At 28.4% G+C, this 13,219-nt stretch overlaps 2 protein-coding genes across 8 annotated transcripts; both read right to left on the reverse strand.

The window, feature by feature from the left end:
- Positions 1–521: 521 nt before the first annotated feature.
- LOC126868588 (uncharacterized) lies at positions 522–5,463 on the reverse strand. 6 transcript variants are annotated; one of them, XM_050624218.1, is made up of 7 exons: positions 5,270–5,463; positions 4,290–4,622; positions 3,375–4,016; positions 2,376–3,159; positions 2,120–2,174; positions 1,973–2,002; positions 522–1,800 (listed from the first exon to the last, which is right to left on the reverse strand). In XM_050624218.1, exons 2-7 carry the CDS (start codon positions 4,604–4,606, stop codon positions 875–877), a joined length of 2,754 nt encoding a protein of 917 aa, XP_050480175.1. In that variant the 5' UTR covers positions 4,607–4,622; positions 5,270–5,463; the 3' UTR covers positions 522–874. The 6 variants fall into 6 exon arrangements, with proteins under 6 accessions (XP_050480175.1, XP_050480174.1, XP_050480173.1 ...); XM_050624217.1 differs by having other exon boundaries at positions 4,290–4,639; XM_050624216.1 differs by having other exon boundaries at positions 4,290–4,648.
- Positions 5,464–6,552: 1,089 nt separating this feature from the next.
- Positions 6,553–11,829, reverse strand: LOC126868590 (CLK4-associating serine/arginine rich protein-like). 2 transcript variants are annotated; one of them, XM_050624220.1, is made up of 14 exons: positions 11,548–11,828; positions 11,104–11,201; positions 10,559–10,734; positions 10,270–10,485; positions 10,018–10,193; positions 9,829–9,902; positions 9,372–9,713; positions 8,855–9,268; positions 8,677–8,787; positions 8,548–8,596; positions 7,401–7,464; positions 7,224–7,329; positions 6,872–7,132; positions 6,553–6,786 (listed from the first exon to the last, which is right to left on the reverse strand). In XM_050624220.1, the coding sequence occupies exons 1-14, from the start codon at positions 11,677–11,679 to the stop codon at positions 6,768–6,770; spliced, it is 2,238 nt and encodes a 745-aa protein (XP_050480177.1). In that variant the 5' UTR covers positions 11,680–11,828; the 3' UTR covers positions 6,553–6,767. The 2 variants fall into 2 exon arrangements, with proteins under 2 accessions (XP_050480177.1, XP_050480178.1); XM_050624221.1 differs by lacking the exons at positions 6,553–6,786; positions 6,872–7,132 and having other exon boundaries at positions 8,544–8,596; positions 11,548–11,829.
- Positions 11,830–13,219: the final 1,390 nt, after the last annotated feature.

Below are 13,219 nucleotides of genomic sequence, written 5' to 3' on the forward strand. Positions count from 1 at the left end.
AAAACATATTCCAAGGAAATTCCAAAGAAATATAAGTATATATTGTTATTTCTCAATATTAAATTTTTTCTATGTTTGAGTGCATATAAAATGATTTCTAAATTGGTAGAATTTTTTAAATGGAAAAATCATTACTTTTATATTGTTTTAAAATTACAAAATTTGGATATGTATTTAATATATGAAAAATGAAGATAAATAATACAGAACAATTTTTAATTCTTCATTTGATATATTAGATAATGTCAATTTAAAATGGAACTTGAAATTTTTTGTACATGAATATAATTTTTCTAATTAATACATATTATAATATGTATAGTAAAACGTTATTTCAATTTTCTTTCTCAATATTGGTCATAGTTGAACACTTCAGTTACATTTATAAAAATGGTTAAGAATAAATAATAGAATGAGGTAATAAACCGTGATTAATGTAATACATGAAATTCATAATTACCACATATTTGTATTTGTTTATTAATTCAATGATAGCATAAACAGTGTTTTTCTTCCACCTGTTTGTATTGTCCCATAAAATGTTTATTCAACAAAACACTACATATAAATGATTTTATAATTTACACCTTAAACATAATGTTATTATATTTTGTCAAGAATATTTATGTATATACGCATTTAATTATTTATGATGTAATGTTCAAATGCAATCTGTATTTCAAATGTATTTTTATTTTAGTAATAATTTTTGGAATAATTTTAACATATGATGTAAAAATTTAATTTTTAAATAAAACGATAAATTCATGTCTTTCTTTCCAAATTTTTGCAAGAATAGACTAACTTTTTTAATATATTGGTATATTTGATTACATGGTTCTACATTTAGTGTTTGTGCTTTATGCAAATAATTTTAGAATTTTCCACGAAAATTTCCACGCCCACGATAAGATCTTCCACCTGAATGCTTTCCTCTGTACACATGTTTCATTAGTGAACTTGATCTACCTCTTGGTAACTTCCCTCTTCCATGCCAATCTGTTCCCCTTTGGAATGTATGTTCCAATTCCAATTCTTCTGCAGAATCTTCTAGCATCATTGGACTTTCACCTCGACTATGATCACTTCTGTTTTCATGAAATTCATCACGTCCTTCTAAAGAATGCCTGTAATTAGGTGAGTATCTTTCATGGACATAATGATCTCGTACAGATCCTTTATGACTGGAGAAATTATCTCTGTTTCTTATTGGAGATTCTAATTTCATATTTCTTGAACCATGATCTAAGGAAGATATAGAATCTATACGATGTTTACGATCATCAATTCTTCTAGGAGGTGATACCGTTCTATTCCAAGTTCTTTTTTGAGAAGAATTACTTAAACTCCATCTCAAGTCGTCAGCCTCTCGAAATTTAGGTGTGCAATCAAATGTTTCACGCACATTCCAATCTAAACGATCCATAATAGGTCGTTTTTCTTCTTTAACAGCATATTGTAAATCTTGAGGATATACTTGTACTTCAGAATCTACCATAGTAACGCTCGCTTGAACAAATTTTGTATTTGTTTCCACTTCATCAGTTTGACAAATTTTTTGGTGCATTTGTACATTTTGCTTTATGGAAGTTAGATGTTGTCCTTCCTCTTCTTCCCAATAGATTTTGTTTTTGTTCTTTTGTAAAAGAATCGAATTTGACGAATATACATTTTGTTCATTTTGTATATTCTCCTTCTTTGGATCATAGAAAAATCGTCCTTTCATTTTTAAACGAAGATCTTCAATAGGAAGTTCGCGTAAAGCGTGTTCACAGTGACGTAATATTTCTGGTTTGAATCCTATTGTGAAACAGAAACAAAATTACGTAGAATTAATTTACTCATTTCTATATCACTGTACCTGAATTAGGTTGAGAAGAAAATAATGTTAGAAAATTTATTTAATAATGTTGCTTTAATTAAAGATAAACTGTAGAAACCATTATAAGTTGACAAATTAAACTATTCTTACCTGGATACAAGACTGGCAGACTAGTTGAATCTAAAAAATGTATAAAACGTGAGAAATAAACTAATAATTTTGTTTATTAAACATAAAAAATGTTTGAAATATTGTATATATAGCTTTGAATAGTAATTAAATCAAATATATTCGCACCTTTAGCAGAAACAGATGCTTCTAACAGACTGGATAAACTTGTTTTTTCAAATTGCTGTAAAATTAATTCATAAGACAAATATTAATGTTTTCATACAAGATTTAAAAATTTAACTGCACACTACACGAAAAGGTACATAAAGATATTACTCATTAATTTCAAAGTAATATTTGTTGTTTTGTGTGTGATAATACAGAATAAAATATATAGCTATATAAAAAAAGAATTTTTTGTTATAATATATAACAAAATTACTTTTGTATCTGAGATGACTGGTGGTTCAGGAGTCTTCAATCGTTCTTCTTGTGAGGTATGATATCCATTATAAGAATCCGTAAATCTACGTTCCCTGTAGTTTTGTGAGATTGTATCCTTAGATTTATTAGAAAATTCAAAATTTTGAATTGGAGATTGACGAGTGGAAGGAATGCCATGAGATGAATTATATGTTTGTATATGTTCCACTGTAGATGTAGCAGATTCATGTTGTGGTGATGAAATTGGTGCTGGAAGAAGTGCTGGTCGATGTGTTGACTGAATAGAACCAGTATTTGGTTGATTATACATTACTGGACCAGAAACATATTCAGTTTGAGGTAATGGATGTAATGGAACAGAATCAAAATTCATTGGCTGAGATGAATTTTCAAAATTTATGAAAGGTGGACCACCAGTTGTTATATTTGATGACATTGGTGGTGCTAATCCAGTTTGATGCATGTAAGATGGTATTGGCATTGATGGTCTAGATTCTGTTTCTTGCTGATATACATTATTCATTAGAGGTGGTATGCCATCCATAGGCGAAGGATGTGTATATCCAGAATTCATGTGTGATGTCATTATAGCTTCATTCCTTAGTTGCCTCGTAAGTTCATTAATAAAGGGAGATCGTTTCCTTCGACGTTCTAATGATCTACTTCGAGTTCGACTTCTACGACGGGGACTGTAACGTCTACTAATTGGTGAGCGGCTGACCTTTCTTCTAAGACGTTCCATACTGCGACTTCGTTGTCGATCACGGGACCGACTTCTTCGGCTTGACAATTTAAATTTTAAAAATTAAAATATTTTATTAATTTAAACCGTTAATAAATTTCACCAGTATAATTTAATAAAAGCAAAAAACTTTTTACATTAGATTTAGATTTTATACGAACTTGTTTTACAAAATAGATTTATATAAGAAACATTTTTTTATATCTACAGTAAAACTTAAGCAGTTATATATGCTTAAAAATAATGTCCTCTCACCGTTCATGTATATTTATACGTCTCCTGTGTCGTTCAGCACTCCATCTTCTATCTGCACTTGTTCTTCGTTCCCAACTAAGTCGTCTAATTGGACTTCTTCGTCGTTCTGGACTGAATCCAAAAGGGCTTCTACGAGCACAATTAAATCTTGGACTTCTTCTTTTGTCAGGACTAAACTTCAGTGGACTTCGATGTCTCTCATTGCTCATCTTGAAAGTACTTCTACAACGTTCTGGACTTAATATTAGGGGAGATTTACGTCGAGGAGAATTTAGTCTAATTCTGTCTGGAGTTCTACGCCGTAATGAGTTTCCTCTTTGACGTTCTATACTTCTACGTCGCTCTCGGCTCCTACGCACATGCATCTGTGCTTGTTCTATATTTTGTCTCTCTGTAATGCTCTGAATGGCTTCAGTTTCTGTACCTGGAGGTACAACATTATCAGAGTCCAACAAATGTTTAATAGCTTTCTCTTTTTCAGCTAGAAGTTTGCTTTCATTATCTCTTTTTGTACGTATTTTGTCCCTTTCTATATCTTTTGTGCTTTTAGAAGGATCGCGACGGATTTCTTCATGTTTCTTTTCTTCTCTCTTCGGCCTTTCACGATTGTAAGTTCCTTTGTGGTCACGTCGATATCTTTCCCTATAAGTAGGCTTATAATAATTTTTTTCTGTATATTACTAATTATTCAAAGGGAAGAATTTAAATTTTTAAACATAAACTACATTGATTTTATAATGTAACATTAGATATTAAAATTATGATATGTATAATTATAAGTTATAAACTGACTCTATGTGAAAGTTTCTTGCTATTATAATATTTTATAATAATTTGTATGATAATATTATAATAATTTTTATGATATAATAAGAAATAGCTATAACAATATGGATTCTATATGATTAATGCTACCTAGAAGAACGTTTTTGTTCTTGATCCTTAACATGGGTAGTTTTAAATTCAACTTCACGACCCTTTTCTTCATCACCTTCCCAAGCATCAACAACATCTAAACCTTCCATAAAATCTTCATCATCAAGAAATTCTTGAAGTTCCTCATCTGGTATATCCTTTAAACCTTCAATTGCACGTTGAACATCTTCATTTGTACTTTTTAATGCAGATTCTTTCTTATCAACACTTTGTTTTGTATAAAACTGATCCATTGATTCATTTTGCACATTGTTCTTAACACTTGAATCTTTCATTTTTTTTGCTAAATCACACATTTTTCTGAAAGATCAACTAAATTGTTCAGTTAACTAAAAACACTATAAAATTAACATTTCATATCTTTCATGTCATGATAAGTTTATAACAAATATTCTAAAAATTTGATTTTTGGTTTACGATAAAATTAAGTTGATTCAAATGTTTCCAAAGAACATTATTATGTTATAGTCTTAATTTTAAAGTTTACAATATATCTACTTGTAATGATATGTTTTAGTAAAACATTTATGTAATAGATATATTAAAACGTAATAATTAAAGTAATACAAAATTTTCATTATTAAGTACATTTAATTTCTTTTGAATAATGTACTTAATACAATTATAGGTATTCTTTAATAAATTGAACTTTAAATAATAAACGCATCTCTTAACCTTTCGATGGAATATATAAAATTGATATTAACACTCTCATTACGTAAGTCGTATTATCTTTATTTAAAATCAAAATAATTAAAAAGTCGTATGTTTCTTGATTTTGTAAATGACGCTTATTATACATTTACGTTAAGAACCGAAGTTACAGTTGTTTGCCAAGTAGACTGTTCTAATAGGTAATATACGCACTTATTGTTAATAATACTCAGTACAATTAAGTACACAACACGTGACCTCAATGATAATTACAACGTGTACCAATAATGACATAAATGAATTACATTTAACTTGTCTCTTCTTAAACTCTATTATGTAGAAATATTTGAATCCGAGATATCCGGATCTTGAAAAGTCAACATCTATCTATTCCGCCATATTAGTTACTAACAGATTTGAGGTACGGTGTAAAACAAGGGTATACTCATATGAATTTCAATACGTTAATTAACAATATTAAAATGATACATTATTAGTATAAAGAATTATATTATTGATTTTAATTAATTCATTGTTTTGTCAAATTTATATTAATCTCGTAATAAGGATTCATATAAACGCTTTCATTCAATTTGTTCCTTACAAGTACTACAACATGGTCATAAAAACGGGTCTGGTACTCGCTAGGGAAAATCGTCGATCTTTTGAGTCGAAAAATATCAAGATGGACAATAAGAAAAGATCTTGTTCTGCGAGCTAGAGAGATAAGTAGAGTGTAAGTATGCATCTGTTCTGTTCGAACAGAAATGACTACTCATTTCTGGTTTGAAATATTCATAGTATCTATGTGTGTATATGTATATACGTATTACCCATGCGCAGAACAAGACCTTTCTTTGACCTCCATCTTGATCTTTTCCATTCAAAAAACGGACGATTTCGTCAATACTTTCAGTATGAGAATGTCCAAATTTGTTTATATGACTATGGCAATAGTTTACACCTAGATTGGGGTTAGATGTAAATACAAATATTATACTTACCACATTGAACAAAAAGAGGGAAATGTGCAATTTAAATGATACAAATATTATTAATAAATAATTCTAGTACTTTATTATATTTCCGAAGATTAATAATGTTATTTAAAATATATAAACTTTTCAATTATATCATTTTATTGAAATTGAAGTTATTGTATATATATTTATAAAATTTTTAACTGCTAAAATTGTAGCAATTAAATAAAAAAACACTTTTATTTAGTATCATAGTGTTAAATACAAACAATTATAAATTTATTAAATTTTTAAGAAAAATGAATTTTTGTTATAAAAACTAATACATATATATGTATCTTCTAGTTATATTTATTAAAATTAAAAAATTAGTTTTATGCACTTTTTTTAGAAATTAAAAATATTTTATTAAAATATTTTATATGCTAAATTAATTTCATAATATAAATGATTAAAAAGTGGCAAACATTCTAAAATCAAAGTTATAAAAATGAAATTGAAACACTGAAATTATTACTTATTCTTATTTAGATTTAGATAATAATATTTAGTTGTAACAGAGAGATATAAAGTTCCTGTTGAATAATAATGATAATAATAATAAGATATAAATAAACAACTGTGTTTATTTTTATAATATAAGATTAAACAATATTAATCAATTGAAGGATAATTGTAAATTATAGTCATATCATGTGTTTTGTATCTTTCTTTATCGCATTTCTTAGAGCATTTGTAGCATTTTATGAAAGGAATGCAATACAGGAAGTATCTAATAAAATTTTAAGCCCATCAAATGGAAGATTAACCGCATGCTTTCTCGTCAATAATCGACTAGGCCCCTAAAAGAATAAACGTTAATGAAACGTATTGGAAGACCATCTTAATTTTAATTCAATGTACTATAAAGAGCATTTGCAATTTTACCGGCTATTTCTTGGACTTAAAGAACGAAGTGGAGAATCTCTGTATCTCCTACGAGATTCACTTCTAAACTTTTCTCGATCATCCCGCCTGTCTCGTTCTCTATCTCTTTCCCGTTCACGATCGTGTTCGAAATCCCTCACATCCCTATCTTTCCTTTCTCGACGGACAATTCGTGGACTACGACCAGGGCTTGGCGTACGCGATACAGAGGAATGTGAATCAGAACTATGACCTTCATAACGATGTCTTCGTTCTCTTTGTCTAAAAATTGTTAAACCAAAATAATAATGATAGAAGATAAGTAATATTAAATTAAATATAAAGAATATATAGAATAGAGATAATAGCATACTTTCTACGTAACTTCAAAGACATTTCCCGAATTTCATCTTCTCGATCTTGCCTTTGCTGTTCCATTTTTTCAATTCTAAGTTGCTCGGCTTTTTTATCAGCTTTATCTAAAATATAAATATAATTATATTATATTAAAACTACGTTTGTTATAGAAGTTTTTATAAATTTTACTTACACTGTCTATTTAATAAAGCTTGCATCTTCTTCTTAAGCCGTTCCTGGGGTGTGATCTTCAGTGACTGAAAAATGTAACTCTTAAAAGTCTGTTTACAATTACTACAATTTTTTTCTGATATGTATAGCAAAGTATAAAATATTTCTAAAATTTTAATATAAATTTTGTAACATTAAAGAATATTATTTGTTACACTTCTTTCTTTTATTCGAAATATTTAAACTTTTTGGTACAAGTAGTTCATTAATGATTTTAAATAAATGAAAATTTCGAAGAAATTTTATATTTATATATAGGATGTTCAGAAAAACCATTCAATATATATGTGGTAGATAGGATACACCATACTGAGTAAAATAATCTTAGTAAAAGTATAGTTCGAAAGGTGAATATTGGCTTCTTAATATTTATAGAGGACGTTCCACATATTTTCCTTCAATTTCTATAGACAATTGGCATTTTTTTCTGGTATTGGTAATTCTTCTGTCATTTATCATAATGCTAACATAAAAGAGTATATTTCTCGGAAACGGTTGAGCTTCCAACCTATATTTACTAAATTTATTTTAATCAGTATGATGTGTCCTACGTAACATAGAAATATTGAATGTTTTTTTTTAACACCCTGTATATGCTATTAAATAGTATGAAGTTCCATATTTTGTATAAGTTTAAGATATATTACACATATAGTGAAGATTATATTAAAATTTTAAAAAATTTATTATGCTATTACATATTAAGATATTGGTATCAAATATATCCTATACTGAAGACTCTTTTGTATTACTACGTCTACGAAACAAATATATTAAACTATAAAAAATGTAATGTTTTCATTCTGATAACGTCAATAATAAAAATGAAAATTTCACAGAAATAATTTCTGAGAAACGTCATTAATGGAGCTATTAAATCAAATTCTTCATGTCTTTCTCCTACTGGACATGTATTAAGAACCCGAAATGAATTGATTAAATGTGAAATATAAAGAACGTGATTTAAACGCCTTGTATTATCCAACAGAATGAAAACAAGTAGCACTTGTTGAAGTTCTTCGTCGAGAGGGTAGTTATATAAAGAGTATATACTGTCTTTTATTCTCTGTGCTTTAAGTGACTAAGTAAGCGTTATGGTTCTTACTGACTTTGTGTCCGCCACCAGAATTTGTACTTAACCCTGCTTTTGGCTTGTTCCTGAAATATTTAAGTTAATTAAAAAACTCCTTAAAGCTAGTTTTAAATTTGTAGTGTAATATAATTAATATTAAATTTACATGTTCGTGATATTAGTAACCGTTAGTTTCGATGCTGCCGGAGAGACTTTTTCTTCGTTATCTGATAATTCTAATTCCAAACTTGATGATTTCCCACGTCGGCCGTAATATCTAATACCATAATTAAAAAGTAATAAACATACCGAAAGTTTCGTATTTATTACAATATATATCCCACCTTGGCAGTGCTGGCACTTTATTTTCGACACTACGAGATCGCTTGCATCTGGACTGACTTCTTGATCTTGATCTAGATCTAGATTGAGATTTAGTTCTGGATCGAGATTTAGATACTGATTTCGATGGAGAATAATGTCTTCGACGATAACTATCTCTTGAGTGACTTCTGTTATGTGACTTAGATCTTGATCTCGATCTTGACTTTGATCTAGATATACTGCTCGAAGATGAACTTCTAGATCTTTTTGGACGAGAGCGGGATCTAGATCTAGACCTTGAAATGGTGCGCGAACGAGATCTAGTAAAACTTCTATATCGAGATCTAGATTCACTTCGAGTTCGTGATCGCCTTGAACGACTTCTTGTTCGCGATCTTGTGATTTTTCTATGCCTCGAACGTGTTCTTCTTGATCTAAAAATTATATATCAATTAGTAGTATAAGTATATATATATATATATATATACATTATATATACAAATACCCTTATATGTATGTAAATATCGATGAACGTACCTGGTCCTCGACGCACTTCGTTTCCTATCACGGTTTCTGTACGATTTAGATTTATTAACAGATCGAGAGCAACTCCTAGATCTTGATTTTGAAAGTTTTCTATTAATTGTACGTTCATTAAGTGCTGGGCTGTCTGATCTTCTACGTCTAAGATGAGAGTAATTGACTTTTTTCGAGTTGGAAGAAGTGACATGAGACGAACTTCCATGAGTCTCTTCTTCGCCACCAAAACTTGTAATATAAGTTATTTGTCCAGTGTTTATAGGTGAAACAGATCTCGAACGAGATTTGGATGAAGATTTTCTATAGGGATTGTATTCAGGACTTTCCCTTGCTGCATAACTAATAAGCAAAATGTAAAATATTTTAAATATATTTTTGATAATAAGGACTAACTGATTAAGTACTTATTACTATAGTAATAAGTGTATTAATATTATAATATAAAAGTGACTACCTAGGTGGACTCATAACTCTACCAATCATCTTTTTTTCTCTAAATGCACGTCTTTCTCTACGTGATCTTCTACCCTGTGATGTGAATTAATTAAATGTATGTATAATAATATAATTAGTAATATATAATTAATAACTTTAGTCATGTTATATTATCAAAAAATATATTTAATTTAATTTTATATTTTACCGAGTACATAGCTTTTTCTTCTTCTTGTTTACGTGCTTGTCTCAATGTTTCAGCTTCTTCAAAATCTTGTGTTAAAAAACTAAAATAATCAGCGCCTAAAAGCCCATATTTTTGAGCTACTAAGTTCATTTCATGCGCTTGTGATGGCTCTATTTGAGATACATCTACACAAATATCTAGAAAGAAAAATTAAATGTTTATAATATATAAGACAAAGTACTATAATAATTATTTATAGAATATAAGTTATACCTAGATCTATATCACTGTCTTCATCGTCTGCTTTTTCATCAGATATAACAGTATCCAATGATTTTACTGTTTCAGTTATTGGTTCTTCTGTTTCATAATTATATCCAATCGCAACATTATTACACGATTTCTTCTTATCCCTAGCAGAATCTAACTTTGTTGATGAACCAAATTGTTCTTCCAAATGTATTTGGTGTAAAAATTTTTCTTCCGTTACTACATTGAAGACTATTATTTATCAAATAATTTTAAATAAAAATAAAATGTAGATTTTAAATAAATCTCCCACCTCCTAAAAATTCGTTTTGAACAATAATACGATAGCGTTCATAATTGATATGTCTGTCTTCACTAGTGAGAGCAATATCTACATCAATAGAATCTGGTGCTTCTGGTATCCAATCAAGATGAGCACGTACATCAAATCGGTCAATAAGATTGTCTTCGTTTCCTTGCCAGGGCATCCTATCAATATAACATACATTTTGCAGCCAGAGTTATTTATTTATATCCTGCTATATGATAAAATTTTCAAGTATTCTGTTTTTTAACATAATTCATTAAATGTTCAATTACTTCTACTGTTTAGTATATAAAATATTTTTTCATGTATAATTCCTATATTCATGTATGATATGAAAATGTTACATATTAAATTTAATTTTAATTACATATTAAATTTTAATTAATAATATATATAATAACACATATGCATGAAAATATATGAATGATGATATTAACAATTAAAGAATTATATGCATTAAAATTTATTTATAAGATGAAATGATGTTTTGACAAAAGGTGTAATAAGTGATTAATAACACAAAGACTTACATATTTGCAGGACTGTCGCCAGCAGTAGCAATTGCTGGATCCAAATGTATTTTGCAAGGTCTTCCATGAAGTTGCAAAAATTGAGTAGGATCTGATTTCTAAAGAAAATTTAAATGTGTGCATAATAAAATGGAACATATTTCATGTATGACATCTATATATTATAATGTATAATATATACATGCATATAATTGCGCGATGTGAAATGATGTGAACTCAATGTGAAAGTGAAATGTGTAATTTCCTGAATTTATATCTTTAAGCGACTATTAATAATTATAGAACAGACATAATGTATCTATAATAGACTTAGGAATGAGTTTAAGGTTAACTTAATAATAAAAGGAGAATAAAAATTTTGGTCTCATGACAAGAGGAATAATGTTAAGTTTCATAATTTCAATAAAATTTACATAAAAATCGTTATTTAATTTGTTTTCTTACAATTTTTTCATAATAGTCTCGTCGACGTTCAGCTCTACGACGATAATCTACCAGCATCCCACGAATTTTCTTTTCCTGTTTTCGTGCTTCATGCCACATTCTACCACCTGTCTTTTTTACGGAAAAACTCATTGTACATATCAAATAATTCACAAATCACTAAATTAAAAAGGAACTTTCATGTTAACACTTCTATATAAGGAATCCAAAAAGTTATTAATTAGACTCTTCCCCTGAGAGGTGGACATATTGCATTTTACAAGCGCTATTCTTTATCCAGAAAATATGATTCTACTAGAGAGGCGATTCTACGTTACCACATTGGTGATAGGTTGGAGATCAGCTAAAATCTTTTTGCACTGTGACTGTTTTCGTTATATGTGGTTGCACTCCTTAAAATGCAATATCCAATGCCTACGGTACAAATTTTAATTACATAATATGTTAAAGTCTTAATTTAAATTAAAATCCTACAAGCATTGGATTATATTATTATAAATCTATTTTATTATATTGAACTATTGTATGTATATAATATATTTTATATAATATTGATGCATATATAAATATAAATATATACATATATAACATAATAATATAATAGTAAAATAGTATATACGTGTAATACATGAGATACATACCAAGAAACGTCTGAACGGTGCATAGTGAAGTACATATTTGCTATGACAGATTGATCAAAATTTAAATTTTCAAACTCATTTAAAAACAAAAAAAGTCTTTTTCCTTAAAATATTCGAATGGAATGATGCAATGGTAATTTTAGCAACTTTAAACTTCATACGAAAGCAGGCGTTCGCATAGAAGAGATTTTCATTTATTCTGAAAGTTAGTTTTTACGCAAGGTATGAAATTTATAACTTCTCTTATAGCAACTGTTTAGTATATTATTTTACTTTTAAGCTATTTGATTTTTAGCAATTCAGCAATTTCAATCGCCTTTTTTATTTTTCTGTAATGCACATGTGGAGGAAAAGTGTACAAGAAATAGGTTGATGAAAATCGCTAAAAATTGTTCCTCACTCACTTCTACATACATACTTATATGTATAGCCTATTAACTATAATGAGTAATAAATAGATCTAGTTGAGCTGTTTGTCTGGAAGAATTCCCGAAAATTCCCGATTATTCGGGCTATTACAGTATTCTCCTGCTCTAATTTATTTAAATAGATATTACATTCAAATTATTCTAAAATTGGTGATGAAATCTTAGTTACCTTACATTTACAGTACAGGGTATTTATTGTAACGTTTGCTACGACATTTTAGCCCTTTTTGCTAATCTGATGAAAAAATATTTCGGGTAAGAGTTAGTCAGTACTTAGATGGTAGCAAATTGCAGTAAACAATATCAAAAAATTTTTTTTATTCAATAGAAATTCAAGGTCACTTTAACATTTCTAAATGGTATCATATAATTTTTCTTATCGAGTATTAAAGGTGGCATGTATCGAAACAAATTCAATGATGTCATACATATTTACTTTTCTTCAATAACTTCTTAAGAAAATTATTAAAATATAATGTAAGTTTCCTTGTAACTATTTACCTACATATGTAAGTACATATGTATGTACTGCATCGCATGTATCTCTTCTACTCTCACCACATCAATCTTTCTGGAAATCGAAAAATGATATTGTTGCTATAA

Source organism: Bombus huntii, chromosome 8 (assembly GCF_024542735.1).
Source record: "Bombus huntii isolate Logan2020A chromosome 8, iyBomHunt1.1, whole genome shotgun sequence".
Taxonomy (NCBI): Eukaryota; Metazoa; Arthropoda; class Insecta; order Hymenoptera; family Apidae; genus Bombus; species Bombus huntii.